This window comes from Typopeltis vanoorti, chromosome 16, assembly GCF_054136105.1.
Source record: "Typopeltis vanoorti isolate ZY-2024b chromosome 16, IOZ_Tvanoo_1.0, whole genome shotgun sequence".
Taxonomy (NCBI): domain Eukaryota; kingdom Metazoa; phylum Arthropoda; class Arachnida; order Uropygi; family Thelyphonidae; genus Typopeltis; species Typopeltis vanoorti.
The window spans coordinates 15,815,710-15,833,511 of NC_143564.1; the positions used below are offsets into that span (position 1 = coordinate 15,815,710).

The 17,802-nt window shown below is 36.1% G+C and overlaps 1 protein-coding gene across 7 annotated transcripts in view; it reads right to left on the reverse strand.

Moving 5' to 3' along the window:
• LOC150097864 (metallophosphoesterase domain-containing protein 1) overlaps positions 1 to 17,802 on the reverse strand; it is a 215,367-nt gene that overhangs the window by 126,344 nt on the left and 71,221 nt on the right. For all 7 annotated transcript variants that reach the window (XR_016549586.1, XR_016549583.1, XR_016549585.1 and 4 more), the window contains exon 3: positions 117 to 351. Coding sequence is in view for 1 of the 7 variants with exons in the window: in XM_090406259.1 (XP_090262385.1) it covers positions 117 to 351 (235 nt within the window). In the remaining 6 variants the exon portion in view is untranslated. The remainder of the gene's footprint in view (positions 1 to 116; positions 352 to 17,802) is intronic.

Genomic DNA, 17,802 nt, shown 5'->3' on the forward strand with positions numbered 1-17,802 from the left:
CCACTTTTTTATTCTAAAAAACTGATTTTGAACATCATCTAATCAACTCCAGCACTATCCCAACAATTACAGTCTGTAAGTTTTAAATTATTATTTAAATTAATTTAAATAATTACCAAGGTGTTCCATAAATTCTTATTCCACAAACTTCCATCCCAGAGTCCTCTAAATATATACAATTGGTAAGAAGAACACGTACATCTGTATTCTGGTGACAAGCTGTTCTGAGACGACCTAGGGGAAGATGCTGGCTCAATGCTGGAAGAATGCTATTTTTTTTCTTTTTAGATGAATCAAAACTAAGTTCATGGTTTCCTGCTATTACAATCTTATGCTTGAAAGGAAGAGATCCTAAAAAGATTTAAAATTTATGAATCATATGATTTATATTGTATTCTAAGTCAGTAATAGTAGCATATAAGTATCCATTTCCTATTTGTAACAATATTTTCTATAATTTAAGAAAACCTGTAAAATTTAAAATTGACTCTCACTATAACATACACTATTATAACAAACTTTCTCACTAAAACTAAAAAAAAAGTCTGAAATCTAATAGGCACAATGATGTTCTACAGATAATTAGCTTCAGTAAACTATGCACCTACAGTCAACTATCACTTAGAACCAAGGCAGGAGCTAAAATACAAGGGAGGCTATGACTGTGAAGTGAATTTTAGTTGTTTGATAAATTTAGAATTTAATGAAGGTGTTTAAGAGATATAAGACAGTGTACTAAACTGAGTTCTAGTTCCTTGATTTTGCATTATTCAATAGTCTAGGATTTAGGGTGGTGCAGTATAATAGAAATTTTCCCTGAATCTGAAAAGGAAATGGCACCAGTACTGAACCAAAAGGATAGGCATTATTCAATGGCAACCCCTTTGTCTTCAATCCACATGCACTACTCTTAAGAAGGTTAACGGCCCAGATTAAATATTGAGACTGTATAAGAATTAAAGTATATTAACTTGATGCAATGAGCAAAGAACTTTTATTGAAATTAGGTTAAGGAAATTATATAAAGGAATAAATCAGGATTAAGATCATAAAACACGACATTAATAGGAAGAGCAATAAATATTACACTGTTATATTATATGCTACTGTGGTCCTCTACCCAGGCTGATGCCTGACTAGGGTGTGTATTCTGCACTGGCTTAAACTACAAAAAATAGGATTACCATAGTATGATGATCAAACAAATACCTGATTGGAGTAATCACTAAGCTAACCAAGGTTATTACTGTTTTCATCAGGAAGATAGTTACTTTTGATTTTTATGACACAAAGACATCAAAGGTCATACTGCACCAGGACACAGGTTACAGCTATACATATGGTAAATGGTTAGTAGGACAATCACAAACATCCGTGCCCCTGGTGGGATTCGAACCCACAGCCTATTGACTGGAGAGCAGATACACAACTCAGTTGAAATAAACTTTCAACTTCCACAACTCAGCCAACCAGACTAGCTTTCATCAGGAAACCAAAGCAAATGAAATGTCAGCTAGTAGAACAACTTCGAACTCAATAAAACTGAAAATGGAGTCAACAGTCTAAGAATCATCAATATAAAAGATGAGGAGTTAGCACAGGCCTTACAGAAATAAAATACTGCCTATATTACTAGAATGAAGAAGAAAAAAATGGGAAAGGAGTGGAATACATTTAATAATACCTATAAAATGTTATATTCAGGCAAAAGTAAACAATAAAATTAAGGAGTAGCTATAGTTTTCAGCAATGAATGTGAAGATAAACTTTCTTTGAATTATAGGCAATACTGAGTAGTGATGTGGGCAACTATTAAATATGGAACTGGACAACCCTTATTTGTTAAATTAAAGTTGCCAAAAAATTATATTCTTGTATAATCATGTGCAAATGCTGTTTGCTTACACTTTATCCAAGTGTAAGCAAAAAACATTTACATGTGAAGTTTCTTCAAGACTTAGGCTACTTGTATATAGAAGCTAATGACTTCATATTAATTGCCTTAATATCCCATAATGTAAAGCACAAACATCCTTTCGGATATATAATATTATGCATTGTGGGAAGGGCCATTACCCAGACCTTTTTTACTTTTATTGAGGTACTTTTAAGGTATGTGTATGTGTGGGACTACCTCTCTCCAAAAACTCTGAACCTACAAGATCACTCTAAATCTCAATGAGTGACCCAAAAGAATCACTTTTAAACTCATCAAGATCTTGTCAGTGGCTCTACTCAGTGACAGACAAAAATCTGCAACCAAGAAGAACCGTTCTACTTCCCGGAATCAAGCCCAAAGATGAACATTACTAAAACTTCAGAAAGTGCAGGATCATCATCTCTCCAAAAACTCTCAGTAACCTGCAAGTGCAAGATATTTATCTGTTCCCATCATGCATAACATTATACATAGGGTAGGGTTTAAATCCACTTTAAAAAAAAAAAGGATTATTAATCACAAACATATTTAATTAGAAAAATATTTATCAGATTTATGGACAAAGAGCAATATATAATTTAAAAATTACAGTAGAACAGTTTGGAATGAAAATTTCCACAGATAAAACTAAAACAATGGCATTTTGTGGACAAACTCCAGTTAGAAGCAAAACAGTTATTAATAATAAAATAATACAACAGATAAATACTTTCAGTTATCTTGGATGTGAAGTATCATATGAAGGAGAAAAAGACATAAAATTAAAAACTTCAACATTTTACAGATTATAGGCCTGATAAATAGAACACTCAACCCAAATATAGTACAAAAAGGAACATGCTTGAAAATATACAATACTTTAGCAGTGTCCACATTATTATATGGCAGTGAAATTTGGGTAATAAACAAACAAGATAAACAAAGAATAAAAACAAGTGAAATGAGATTTATGAGAAGAACTCCAAAATACACATTATTAGATCAAAAAAGGAATGAAGACATTTTAAAAGAATTAAAAACAAAATCAACAGAAGAAAAACTAAACAATTATAAACAAAAATGGATTGAACATGTAAGCCGAATGGCCAACACCCGACATCCTAAACAAATACTAAAATATAATTATAACATATAGACAAGTTTACACAAGAATATTATATTTTAATTTGCCAACTATCTCAGTGTGAAATTAACAGACTATCTTCAGTGGCTACATAGGAACAGTTTTTAACAAGGTCATATTTGGCAAATTAAAATATAATATTATGGTGTAAACGTGTCTATATGTTGTAGCAAGGCTTATACGTTGGTCATACATAACTGGTAATTAACTTAAGGAATTTATTTACAACGCATAAAAATGGATATTAATTACAGGAAATTTTAATGAATACCTTCAATATTTCAGCAACGTCACGTTGCCATCTTCAGGAACATACAAATATGGTATGTGCATGCTGGCACTAACAAAAGCAAATGAGGAAGAAGGCAAGAAACTAATATTATTCCTAAAGTTCTAATGGTGCCCCCTAGCGGGCTAATTGGGTTGTTTTGGCTATTGGGCTCAAGTTCTCACGATGCAGGTCTCCCAAATTTGTGGCAGTCTCATGCACCCAAATTTGTTGAGGTTTGGAACATTTTTCAGACTGCTGCTGATTCCATGAATAATCTTTCGTACTTGAACTTGCTGGGTGTATTATTTTAGTTTTCTTCCAACAAATTCTATGGCATGGTCTGCAAGACCAGAGTGACTGTACTGGTGAAACCGGATGTAGTCTTTGTGTTCTGAAATCGTGATATTTGCTGTCCTGCCTGTTTGGCCAAAGTAGGACAATTTACAGCTGCAAGGGACCTGATATACACCAGGTAGGTCTAGGGGAAGTGGTTGGTCTTTGATAGAGCGGATAAGGGATGCCAACTTTTTATATGGTCTGTCACAAGAAGTTAGGTCATATTTTTTGAGGATATTGGTTATTTTCTCAGAGGTGTGCCTGATGTAGGGGATGGTGATAGTCTTAATGAAATCTTTATTGTGAAGGGGGGGGGATTACTGGTTTTAGTATTTTTTGGAGGGTTGTAGCCATTGGCTAAGAAAGTGTTAAGGATGTGGTTTAGTTCAGTGGTCAGGGCATCATCATCTGAGCAGATTAATTTTGCCTTGTTATATAGTGTTTTAATAACTCCATATTGTTGTGAGGGGGGGGGGGATTGCTGATGAATGTATCTGCCTGTATAGGTGGGTTTTCTATAAACAGAGAAAACCAAAGATCCATCAGGCTGGCGAGTGATTAAAGTGTCTAGGAAGGGGAGGGCATTGTTTTCCTCTTTTTCCAAGGTGAACTGAACCCTGCGGTGTTGGTTGTTTAAGTGTGTTAGGAAGGAGTGGAGTGTGAAGTGTATTTGAGCCATGTGGCCAAATAGCAAACACATCATCCACATACCAAAGCCAAATAGTGAGTTTTTGTGGGGCAGAGTTTAAGGCTTTCCCTTCAAAGGTCTCCATAAAGAAGTTGGCCAAAGGTGGGGAAAATGGTGAACCCATGGATGTACACTCTATCTGTTTGTAGAATTTTCCTTGCCAAATGAAATAGCCTGAGTTCATTGTGAACTGAAATAGGGCTGAGATATCAGGCGGAAATTTGACTTGGATGAGCTCTAAGGCTTCCTTGAGTGGGACATTTGTGAATAGGGAGGAGACGTCAAAACTGACCATTAGATCAGTGTGTTGGAGTGAGAGGTTTTCTACACTGGCTTGAAGTGGGCTGAGTTTTTTATGTGTGATGGTGTTATGCCAGTATAGTGTGTGAACGCTTTGGCTAATTTATATGTGGGGGAATCAATGCCATCCACTATGGGACGTAATGGCACATTTTGTTTATGTATTTCTGGAAGTCTATATAACTGGGGGGGGGGGGGGTCTAGAGTTAAAAGGTTTTAGTTTGTTAGTAACTTACACAGGCCAAAAAGTGACCTTCTTAAGGAGTCTGTGGAGAGTTCTAATCTGAGAGTTGGCTGGACTATATTCAATAGGGCGGTAGGTAGTACAGTCTAATCATAAAGCCTCAAGCTTACCTGTGTAGTCCTTTTGGTTGAGAACCACCGTGGAATTTCCCTTATCCGCTTTCGTGATTACTTTTTTTTGTTTCCCTTCATTTCTAATAGGGCTGCATATTCGTCTTTGGATAAGTTGGTTTTTGTAGATCTTGCTTTGGTGAGAACACCGGCTACATCCAGTCTAACATTGTTGGCGATGTGGTTAGGAAAGATGCAGATCCCACATTCTATTTGGATCATTATTTCCTCGGCAGGTATTCTTTTAGGAGCTAGGGCGAAATTATGCCCACGTGAAAGTGTGGTGAGTGCTTCAGGCTTGAAAACTACGGAAGAGAGGTTGACTACCGTGTTGAGTGGTGGTTGTTGTGGTATGGAAGTAGAATTCTTTATCAAGTTATCATATTTTTTTGAATTCTTTTGTTGCCGAAGCACATGAGACGTCAAAAAGAATCATCCGAAGGTCATGGCCGAGACTTCAGAACACAAAGACTACATCCGGTTTCACCAGTACTGCCACTCTGGGCTTGCAGACCATGCCATAGATACCTGCCATAGAATTCATTGGAAGAAAACTAAAATAATACACCGCAGCAAGTTCAAGTACGAAAGATTATTCATGGAATCGTCAGCAGCTCTAAAAAACGTTCCAAACCTCAACAAATTTGGGTGCATGAGACTGCCACAAATTTGGGAGACCTGCATCGTGAGAACTTCAGCCCAACGGCCAAGACAACCCAATTAGCCCAATGGGGGGCACCATTAGGACTTTAGGAATAATATTAGTTTCTTGCCTTCTTCCTGATTTGCTTTTGTTAATGCCTGCGTGCACATGCCATATTTATATGTTCCTGAAGATGGCAACGTGACGTTGCCGAAATATTGAAGGTATTCATTAAAGTTTCCTTTAATTAATATCCATTTTTATGCATTGTAAATTCCTTAAGTTAATTACCAGTTGTGTCTATATGTTATAATCTTAACGTCACAAGTTTCTCTAAAGAGTCAAATACTAAAATATAAGCCAATTGGAAAGAGAAGGCAGGGTAGACCAACAAAAAGGATACTGGATGGATAAATCATCATAAATAACATTAAATAACATAAAAAACATAAATCATCATCATAACATCATTAATGTTATGATGATGATTTATGGACCTCTTCAAGAATTTTTTTTTATTTTGATATTTGATCATAGAACTCAATACAAGAAAAATTCTTAAAATATGTCTTTACAATGATTAAAGCTTTTACTGTCTCAATTTTAAGTCTATTTTTTTCATCTGTCCAGAGTGCATTTATTAATGAAAAAGCACGTTCAACAGATGCATTAGTTTCTGGCAGTGCTTAACAAAAACTATCTAGGCATTTAATACTCACAGAATTTATACCTTGCTTTATAAAATGAGCAAACACTTCACACCATTTATCACTGACATTTTGATCCTTCTGTCACTCCACACTTCAAATTTGCTTTCACAATATTTTTCACACATACAAACTTATCAAATAAGTCCTCTTCATTCACAGTAAAACTTGGTGACACTGTCTGATTGAATATGTAGCTTTCTTGTATGTTCTTTGAAGTCATAGAATCCTTTCCCTTCAAATTAATCCAATCCATAGACTGAAGAGGTGTGAGAAATGGTGTACACCACTCCTGAATACAGGAAATCCTCGTATAATGCGGATGTTAGGTTCCATAGAAATGCCGCATTATATAAATCATGTTATGCGAGACTCAGATCACATACAAAAAGTAGGGTTATGTTCCGAAATCAGATTTTTTTTTTTTTTAATTATATAAACAACGACATATCCAACAAAAAAATATTTTTATTTAATTCAAGTTAATTCATGTAAGTCAAGAAAACATAAACTATGACACAAATACATAGTATAAAAATTACAAATTGCAATTAAGCTTCATTGCACGTAATGTATACATATGTGTTATGCAAAATAAAACAGGTGCATATTTTAATCTTTCATAGCACGAGGATTTGAGGATCGGTTAATAAATATTAGTTTTGTCATGTAATCACCTGATGCATTACTACAAAACAGTAGAGTAATTCTGTCTTTGGAAACTTTGAATCCAGGAGCTGATCTTTCATTTTTTGAAATATAGGTGCGTTTTGGCATTTTTTTCCAATATAACCCAGATTCATCAGCATTGAACAACTGGTCTGCATTATAAATGTTTTTAAACAAAAAGTTTTTTGTTTAATAAGATTTCCATCCAAAGGAATTTTCTTTTGAGTGCATCTTCTTTCCAAATCATTAGAGATTTCTTCATTTTTCTCTTAGAAAATTGCATACACGAGCAGCGAGCTTTGCACTTACCATTTGACTCAGCAATAAACACTTTCTCGGATTTTATGTTCATTGTGTTTGATTGTTTGAATTGTTGATTCATTTAAATTCAAAGTCCTTGCAACAACCGATTTTTCTCTATTTTTCAACCGATCCATGATTTTAATATTTTTTTTTTCAAGAGAAATTTTCTTCAAGACGAATTTTCTTTTCAATATTAATTTTTTCCCTTTCAATGTAATTTGTGGCTTACTGTAAAAAGAATTTTTTTTACATAAAAAAGCAATACATATTAATTATGTATGTAACTCACTAGAAAATAAAGTACTCAGCTTGAGATAACACACTTATGATTTTTAATGCGCTTTCCCGGCAGAAAACAAAGACAATTTTCAACAATAAACACTTTATACGGTATACCATTGACGTACATGCGTGCTAAAGGGTGTTTCCCCTAATATAAATTCGCTACCTGCGCGATATGGGCAGATACAAATTTAACGAAGATAAAATTTGCTTTTTAAGTCACGTGGTGAAAAATATATGAAAAGATAAAGGGTTACAATTTGTAAACTGCGTTATATTGAAACCGCATTATATTGAAACCGCATTGTATAAGTACCGCGTTATATGAGGGTTACCTGTATATTCAATATAGGTGCAGTAGAAATCTACTGCGTAGCTTTCAAACTTTTCAACTGTTATGTGTCCTTTTTCTAATTCTTGCAACTGTTTTCTCATAGTAGTTATAAGAAACTTTTCTGCCTTCCTACAATTTAATCTTCCCACCAGTTTGTTTGTTTCATCCTTTACTTCAATTACTGTTACATCTTGCTTTTCAATGCATTTATTGGTATCATAAAAGGTTTTTAACTGGCTGGCAAGGAAATGCAGGAGTGTAATTGAAAGCGGATTTTCAAAGAAATTTTTCAGACTGATAGGACATTTGTCAATACAAAGAAAATATGACTTCAATGAAGGGAACATGTCAATAACCCTCTGGATTTCAGGCAAAAGAGAGAGAGATCTTGTCTTGATGCTACCCAAAACAGTTTTATACTCTGTGTTTGTGAATTCACAAAATTATTTAAGTTCTCCAACTCGTACACAATATATGTGGAAATGTTGGTAAATCTTGTTAATTATTAACTGAAGATCGATAGGTAAGCAATCTGAAGCAGTCTGCATAGCATTATGTATCACATGTGTTGGGCAACCAATTCCAATTAAATTGTTCACAGTGTTTTCTTGCATTTTGAAGTACAGATTATTCTTTCCCTTTCTCTTCTTTCCACCAAAGTTTGTATTTGTATTATCTGCTAATATAGCAATAACCTTTTTCAGGAGATCTAACTTCTGTAACACTTCCAACACATAAGAAAATAAAAGTTCTGAAGTTTCACCACCTAAATTAACTCCAACACATTCATTCACCTTCACACCTTTTACTGGAGGATCATATCTAATGACTAGAGGCACTAATTTCATGTCAAAATGGTTTGATGAATCGATTAGTACTGATATAAAACGAACTTCTTTTAGCTCCTCCTCAATCTGCTTTGTCACTAACAGCACAATAACATCAGTTATTATTGCCTTGCACTTTGTTTGCGAACACCTGAATTTATCATTGAAAATTTTTTTCACGATGGTTGTTGTGCAGTCCATGGAGTTAAAGCTGTGATTATGTACCGCTGTGTGATACGCGAAGGTCACTTCCTGCGCTGCCAATGATAATTCTTTTTTCCCTTTCACTCTTGGTTTTCACAATTAAAAAATTACTTATACTGCAGTTGAAAGACTTACTTCGAACAGCAGCTTTATGTTTTTTCGTTTTCACGTAGATGACTACATCTGACCGACCACCATGCAATATGCAAAATTTACAGTTACATAAAGTACATTCCACATTTTCAACTACACCTTTAATGAAAGGAAATTCTCTTCTAATATTATCATTAATACTGCACTTACATCTTGGCATTATAGGGCTAGAAATTATAACATGCAAAGTATTGATTAAGTAAGATACTGTTATAACAGAAGCATGGGAAAAAAGAACATCGCCATTAGTTATTATTAGTTAGTTATATTATTTATAATACTAATGATTATTATTATAAATAATAAATAAATAAATTTATTATTATCAACATTGTAATAGAAATTGGTACTAAAAATGAGATGAAATCAGTTTATCCATTTTTTCCTGAAGGAGACTTAAAAAAGCAGGACTTTTGGAATTAACTCAGGACATTTTTATAAAAAAGGACAAATGGCAACCCTAACATAAGGATACTAGGGCAATTAATGTGAAGTCATTAGCTTTCATACACAAGTAGCCTAGTTGTAAAGAAATTTCACATGCAAATGTTGTTTGCTTACACTTGGATAAAGAATTAAACGAGAATATAATTTCCTGGCAACTTTAATTTATAACCAAGTGAAAAACTTTTCTACAACCATTATTTGTGTTTATATTCCCAAAGAAGGTTATATTAAGGAAGAAGCAGAGGAACTGCAATTCATTAGAATTTTAATGACAAGTGGATTAAAACAACCAAACTCCATACTCAGACTACAATGCAGCATGCGACAGTTGCAAAAAAAAAAGACCATTGACAAATATAGAGCATGCTTTGAAAGGCCAAAAGTAAAAAAAAAAAAAAAAATTGCTTACTGTTCAAATGGCAATCGAGTCTTCATCCCTTGCCAAGGCCACTTTTGCCCATTCATGGTTCCACCCTCTCAGATCTAGGTGATACATCACAAAGAGACAAGGCTGATTTTTATTCACCACCTCTTTCAAACTCCTGCAATACTGATCAAGGCAAAGCATCTCTCATTTTACCAAAAACTGCTCGCAGCATGTCATCTCTAGTCTATTCTCAGAAAAGCATCAGATGAATCATGAATAGCTTGGATATTAACAGGTATTTTGGTCCTGATAGTACCTTTCCACCTGAGTCATGCTTAAAACTTGTGCTCTACAATTAAAACTCATTCCATAATGTCATTAAAACATTCATATTCATCTATACCACAGCATGAATATAAGCCTATATTAAAAAAGGCCAGACATCAGAGTATTGTTGCATTGCACTCCCACTCATCTCAGTTCAATCACAAAGAACAGTCATCAATAATCATTTCTTTTACCATACGGATGCCTGTCTGTTAAAGAGTGACCACCAATATGGAGTTCATCACTTTCAATTCACAGTGGATCGCCTTGAAAACCATCACTCATTTATACAAATACATGGAAAGGTTTGGTGAAATCCATGTGGTTGCTGATATTTCCAAGGAATCTGAGGCTGGCAAGAGTCTTTTACCAAATTTTCTTAAGGACTACCGCTCATTAGCAGTCCTTTGCAACTGGACTGCTAATTTCCTCTCTGGCTGTGTGTCATGGTAGACAGCTTTCTTCTTCAAACTTTCCACCAGTGCACTGTAGTTTTACCCATACACTTTTTTCCTATTCATAAAAGAACTTTCTATAGTTTCGGTGAAGATAGTATATATCTCTTTTTATTTGATAAACAGTGGAGTGCTCAAAGTGCTTGAAGGCCGAATCACACTAGGCCTGATCACCGTTAATTATTATACATGGTGATACGGGAATATCAGAGACAAATGCCCCAACTCCCACCTCCAGGTTGTGAGCGGGTACACTGGTCAAAAAAGGGAGTGCACACGTCTAGTAACTGCACACAAACTTTTTGCTTTCAGAATTTCTAATTTGCAGTCAATAATTTTTGAACGATTATGCATATCGAAAGTTTATTTTTCACTTGGTTAGAGTATAATAAATTTAGTTTAATCCTTTATCCAAGTGTGAGCAAACAAAGTTTGCGCCTGAAAGTATCTTCAGGACTGGGGTAAGGTGATACAACACCAGGACAACTCGTTGCAAAGGTGTAGCAAGCTACCAACACTCCTGTCTCAGTATCTCCTTTAATGCAAAACACATCTCCTTGCGGATATGTCTAATGTTATGCATTAAGGGAAGGGCCACTACCCAGACTAGTTTCGACCTTTATTGAGGTCTCTTCAGCGGGAGCCAGGCCCAAGCTGAGATACCAGGCAGAAGCATTCGCAGGTCATCTCTACCTATAGGAGTTGCCAAATGATGTGCCACCCTTTTTTTAATAAATTACTCTGGATTTAGAGAACGATGTTGAAAGTTTATTTTTCACTTGGTTAGAGTATTGTATCTGGTGTTGTATCACCTTACCCCAGTCCTGAAGATACTTTCAGGTGCAAACTTTGTTTGCTCACACTTGGATAAAGGATTAAACTAAATTTATTATAGATTATGCATATCACTTATTTCAGTTAGTAATTTCTACAGTGTCTCCACTCCAATATTACTCTAACCCATTCCAATACAGTCTAATTAGTTATTTTTCGACTGCATCTTGTGGGTGAACTGATGTCAGGAAGTTGCAGAGATATTTGTTTGGAGTGTGTGTGTGTACTGTCTAGACCAGGGATGGGGAAACCTTGGCATGCCAACAACTTTTATCTGGCATGCAACCCAGGGCTCACCTTAAAAAATAATTAAATGAATAAATATATACCCGTCCGTGCAGTTAGCCTGGTGGCTGTGCACTTCGCAACCATATGCGTGGGGTAGGAGTGTCCTAGGTTCGATTCCCGTCGGAGAAGTGAAGAGCTGAAAGATCTTCCTCAGCCATAGCCAAGTTAGCAGATCTTGGGCATGGACAGTAGGGTTTCCCCCCAGTTTATCCTGGGGATTTTCATCCCGCAAAGCAGGCAAACCGGCCTTAAGAACTCAACATTACGGACATAGGATACACCGGGGCGTAGGGCTGACCACCTTATCCTGTGAATGATTTGAGGTCTGATGAATAATAAATCCTCGACACCACAAGGTAAATGGAAGATGACATGGAGTGCTTACTCAATTATCCCAAACTACACAACCTTCCATAACCAATACCTTGAACACCAATCTTCTTACCAAACTGGACACTGAGAACAACCTCATCAGCTTCTAAAAACTGTTTTGTCATATTTCATGTAAGAAATATCACACTTACTCTTCACTTTTGATATATTATATCTTCGTGCATGGAGAGATGAATCATCAGTTAACTGGATTTTCCTTTTAAGGTGACTTATATCTCTAGCCTCTCCAGGCATGAGCACATCACATTCACAGCCTCCTCCAAAATCGATATTTCCTTTTCTGCTCCAGACATTACATAAAGAAAAAAAAAGAAAAAGAAAATTATTATTTATTCTTGTGAATACCAGTGTCTAATAATCTTTGCTATATCACAAGTGCCATTAAAAACTCATAAAAACTAGACATTAGTTCTCACATGTACATCTACAACTCCTAACATTGTATACATCCCAAATCCACCCTTCTCTAAGAATACAGTTCACATTTGGGGGTAATGCATTAAAATCTTGGCTAAAATTGCTTCAATCTAATAGAGAGACAGAAATCCAGTTAACTAATAACCAATCTCTCACAGACACATCATAGTTTTTTTCTCACAGGTAAGATGTTCTATTTCCATGTTAGGCATCTTCTATAAGAATTTTAATAGGCACTGTTCTGCTGAACTGGATGCCACCATTCATCCACTTTCTCTGTATGACTGTCTGTTAATCAGTGACACCCAATATAGATTCCATCATTCTCAATTCACAGTGGATCTCCTTGCCAATGAAAAATGAATTGCAGCCAAACATTTCATGACTGTCCAGCTTTAAATATACTGACCAACTTCTCATTATCCTCTTTCATTCCATCCCCTATTTGCAAGAATCTTTTGTAACACAGTTTTCTCTGAGGTCTACAACCTCAAAAGCAAACTAGGTTCCAGCCTGCTTAAATACAGACAAATAACAACTTATGAACATAATGCATTCCTTGAAATGTGTTCGTAAGGTGAATGTTCATAACCTGAACGTATTTATTTTTTATAAGATATATTATAAAATAAATTAAAGATGCCAAGAAATTATATTCTTGGTTTCATCCATTATCCAAGTCTAAGCAAACAACATCTACGTGTGAAGTCACTTCACAACTGGGCTACTTGTATACAGAGGCTACTGACTTCACACCAATTGCCTAACCAACTTTTGTTTTCAATGATTCACTCCAATTCATTCCACAGGTGTTTGATGGGGTTGAGGTCAAGACTCTGTGCAGGCCAGGGCAGTTGTTTAACTCATACCATTACATAACAGCTGTATCGGGGCATGTCATCTTGATAATAACACAGGTCCGTTCCATAAAAATTCCACAGTGTAGGTGGCACCCGATTATACAGAATATCAAGTTACTGAACTGCCTCATGGAACCACAGACAACAACCAGTGTTCCTGCTGCAAACTAGCTGAATGCACCACACACCTCTACTACCAAACTTCAGGAGTGAATTCTCCATGCTTGCTGCACAAGCTCATTAATTGAGAAAGAAATAATATTGATTTGTTAATAAATGCATGCATTTATAAGTGTTCCATTTAAGCTTTTATTTTTATAGACAGACGACGTCTTAAGCTTGTGCAACAATAATTGAGTTTGCGTTGTGATCGAAGGCCGATGCTTGCTCGTCTAATCAAAGCTACTTTGGCTTGCTCAGTTAGGAGCTTCCACATCCTCGCTTCAGCACTGTAATTTCATGCGCATGCATAGCCATTTCCGTTCCCTTCACATTGTCTTAAACAGAAGGCCATATGCAGTCAAAGCAACTCTAGTCAGTGAGCTTCAGCCAGCCTTTACAAGTGTGCATGTTGCTTGGGAAAATTAAGTTAAAACCAACTGTTTTATAACGATGTTATTGACCAGTTCATAAAGAAGAACCATAAGGTAGAATTTGTATTCAAGTAGCTAAATTGAAAAAGATAGAATATCATTTCTAAAATAAATATTGTATTTGTATGATTAAATTTACATAAATTTCTAAATATATAGTTTTAAATGGTCAATAATTCATTATTCTGCTAATCAGACTTCAATCACACCTCTCACTCCCTGAATGATAACAAGAGCAAGCATGAATTTCAAGACCAGCATTTGCCCCTGCCAAACTTTACTGTGGGTACAACACACTGTGAACAAGCATTCACCAGGCTGCCTCCACACCAACACCTTACCACCAGAATGGAAACAGATGAACCTTGATTCATTGCTTTAGGGTACCATTTGCCACTGATCAATTGCCCAGTTCACACACACTTTGCATCAGGCCAGACGAGCTGCCTTGTTTATTGTTGTGATGTTCAGCTTGTGTACCACTGTTCTTTTGTGGAAACCCACTAAATGGAGTTCTTTTTGTACAGTATTAGTGCTCACCATGGTCTTACTGGTGCTCTGGAACTCATCATGGATGGTCTGAGGAAATTGTAGCTGTTTTAGCATGCCACCCATTTTAACACCCTCTGTCCCTGTCGATCATTTTCGGTGGCCGCCCTGGGTGTTTCCTGCACTAGCGATGCCAGAATGTCTCCATTTGTTGATCACATTGCCAAAAGTTGATTTTGGATGCTCCAGTTGAGCAGCAATGACAAGTATGGACTGCCACCAATGTGAGAGCCCATGATGACACTTGTCTTGAATTCACTGAGTTCACGTCGTGTTGCCATGTATTCAACTGCTTCCTACTATCTGTTCACAGGTTTTTATGTTATTAACAAACCTGGAATGTTTCATAACTTCAAATAACAGTGGTGTCCGGACAATTATTGGTAGATAGTGTATAAGACACGATTAAGGGAATCTTCGCAGCCCACAACCCACAACATTAACACGGCAGGATGATGAACTGTGAAGAAAAGAGGTTGACAGCAATGGCATGTATGGGCTGCCACCAATGTGACAGCCCATGATGACACTTGTCTCGAATTCACTGAGTTCACGTCATGTTGCCATACCACCTGTATTCAACTGCTTCCTACTATCTATTCACAGGTTTTTATGCTAATAACAAACCTGGAATGTTTCATAACTTGAAATAACAGTGGTGACTGGACAATTATTGGTAGATAGTGTTTAAGACATGATTAAGGGAATCTTCACAGTCCACCAACATTAACACTGCAGGATGATGAACTGTGAAAAAAAGAGGTTGACAGAACATGGAAATTAGTTAGAATACATCTGACAAAAGTAATGTACATCTATAAACCAAAAGTTGGATGAATGGGAAAATTAAGCAAGCAGTATGGGAAAATAAGTTGTTATGGAGAGGACATAATATATTCATGCATCTGATAGTGATCAGATGCATGAAAATAGTTTAGAAAAGTGACAAACATGGTAAAGTATAATCAACTGGCAAGTCAGTTCAAATAAAATTTAAGGGAATTCTTTTATGATGTAGCAAACAGGATAAAGAACAATTATAGAAGGCAACACTGGCAGAATGTTATAGTAACAAAGGAACCACAGAAGAAGATGTAATGGAATTACTTAATGAGCACTTCATCAGTATATACCACTGCATTGTAAATGATGCTATGCAACACTTAAAGAAAATCAAACACTAGAGGAATGAGAAGTGAAGGAACCAAAGGTGTATCAAATATTGAGTCAGTTAAATGTTAAATTGACATCATGTATTTTTAGGGAATGTACCCTTGACTGGTTATTTAATGAGAAGGTTTTGTAATTAGCAAAAGCTCCCTAGGAGTGAAGAGAAGGTAAAATAGTACTGTTTTATAAAAAAAAATGTGCTAGGAAAGATGAACGTGTTGGATAACAGAGTGGTGATATTCCTGGACTTAGCAAAGGCAAATTAACTTCTGACAAGTTAGTTTACAAGCTCAAAGGATTGAGCACAAACAATAGAATGGATAAGAGATTGACTTTCAGAATGATATTAAGCAAGTTGTGTAAGGGCACAGCATCATGCAAAGGAATGTTGCCTGGTGGTTGGCTGCAAGGTTCTGCTTTTGGACTCCAACTGCTTAACTTATTTTTTAATATTTCATATGGAATGACAATGGTACTGATATCAGGTCTCTTCAGGAAGATTTAAACAGATGTTAGCTGGGACAAATGAATGCAATTGCAATTTTAATGTTAATGGGGACTGCACATTTACACATGCTATGTAGGCTTGGCAGCACTTATGTGCCCTCTGAACTTCAGGAGTCTGTTGCCCAGCAATCTTATCTATTAACAATAGTATATAGAAAAGAATAAGTAGATGGTGGTATCACAGTATAAAGCATTAATCAGACTACACATGAAATACTTGGATACAAATACTGGTTGTTTGTTATTGGGTGTGTGGAGAATTCATATTTGAAAGTTTTTAGGGGTTAGAGTATTTCTTTTAGTATATTTAGGTTGTGTGTATTGTACTGTCTCTTTCAATGGCAGGTGTATCCCAGCAATTAAAAATGTGGAAGATAAGACGTTGGGGGGGGGGGGGAAATCAGAAGAGCTGGGCAATATTAATATCAGTATCACTGGTTTTAGTAGCAGTGGCAATAGTGCATCAGAAATGAGTGAGTGCAGGCAGAGAGAGAGATGAGATACAGGTAGCATGACCAAAAGTGAAGAAGGAAAGTGTGTTAGTGAAGGTCAAATGAGGATAGGATGCTTGGAGAACGAGATAGAGGTACTGAAAGAAGTGGAAGATATGATAAATGAGTTGAGGGTGTGGTACTTGAAAGGCTAATTGATGGGAGATAGCAAATAACAGTAGAAATGAGAAAGAGTTATGGGAATGATAAAAGAAGAGAATGAGAGAGGTAGGAAAGAGAGGAAATTGAAATAATACAGAAGCAAAGGATAGAAAGATGAGAGGAAAGCAGGTAAGCAAGAGAAAGAGGGACAGTGTTGGAAGGAGAGAGCAAGGAATGGATGGAAGTGTGAGAAATGTAATGTATAGAGATTCAATGATATGTGGTGTGCAAAATTGAATGTTAGAGGAATGCTTTTCTGAAGGAACAAGAGAGTGTAAGTATGGCAATTAAGCAAGGTGAAAATGTGAAGGAGATGAGATGATGACGAGAGTAGATACAAATGATCTCAGAAGTGCATTAATCATATGGTTGTCTGAGATTAATTAAAGAATGTGCAGTAGGACAGTGCAAGAGGGAAGACAGTGAACATATTACTCCGATATGATAATGCAGAATTTGAGAAGAGCAGCAATAATAATAATATTATTAGACACCTCCAGGGAGTCCTAAGACTTATCGAGGGAGGGTACCAACTCTCCGTCACCACCACTCAACCTCATCCACATACTGTCTCATCTACACCAACGCCATCTACTGTCCACCATCACCACTATTATTTTCACAGACAATCACAAACATCCATGCCCAAGGCGGGATTTGAACATGCTGCCTTTTGGCTGGATACGCTAACCACTCAGCTAACCAGGTGTGCAAAAAGAGAAGACTAGATTATGTGGAAGCCTGGAATGCATTTCATAACAGAAATTATAGCCCATTTCTCACATGAAATGTGAGAGATGGGTTATAAT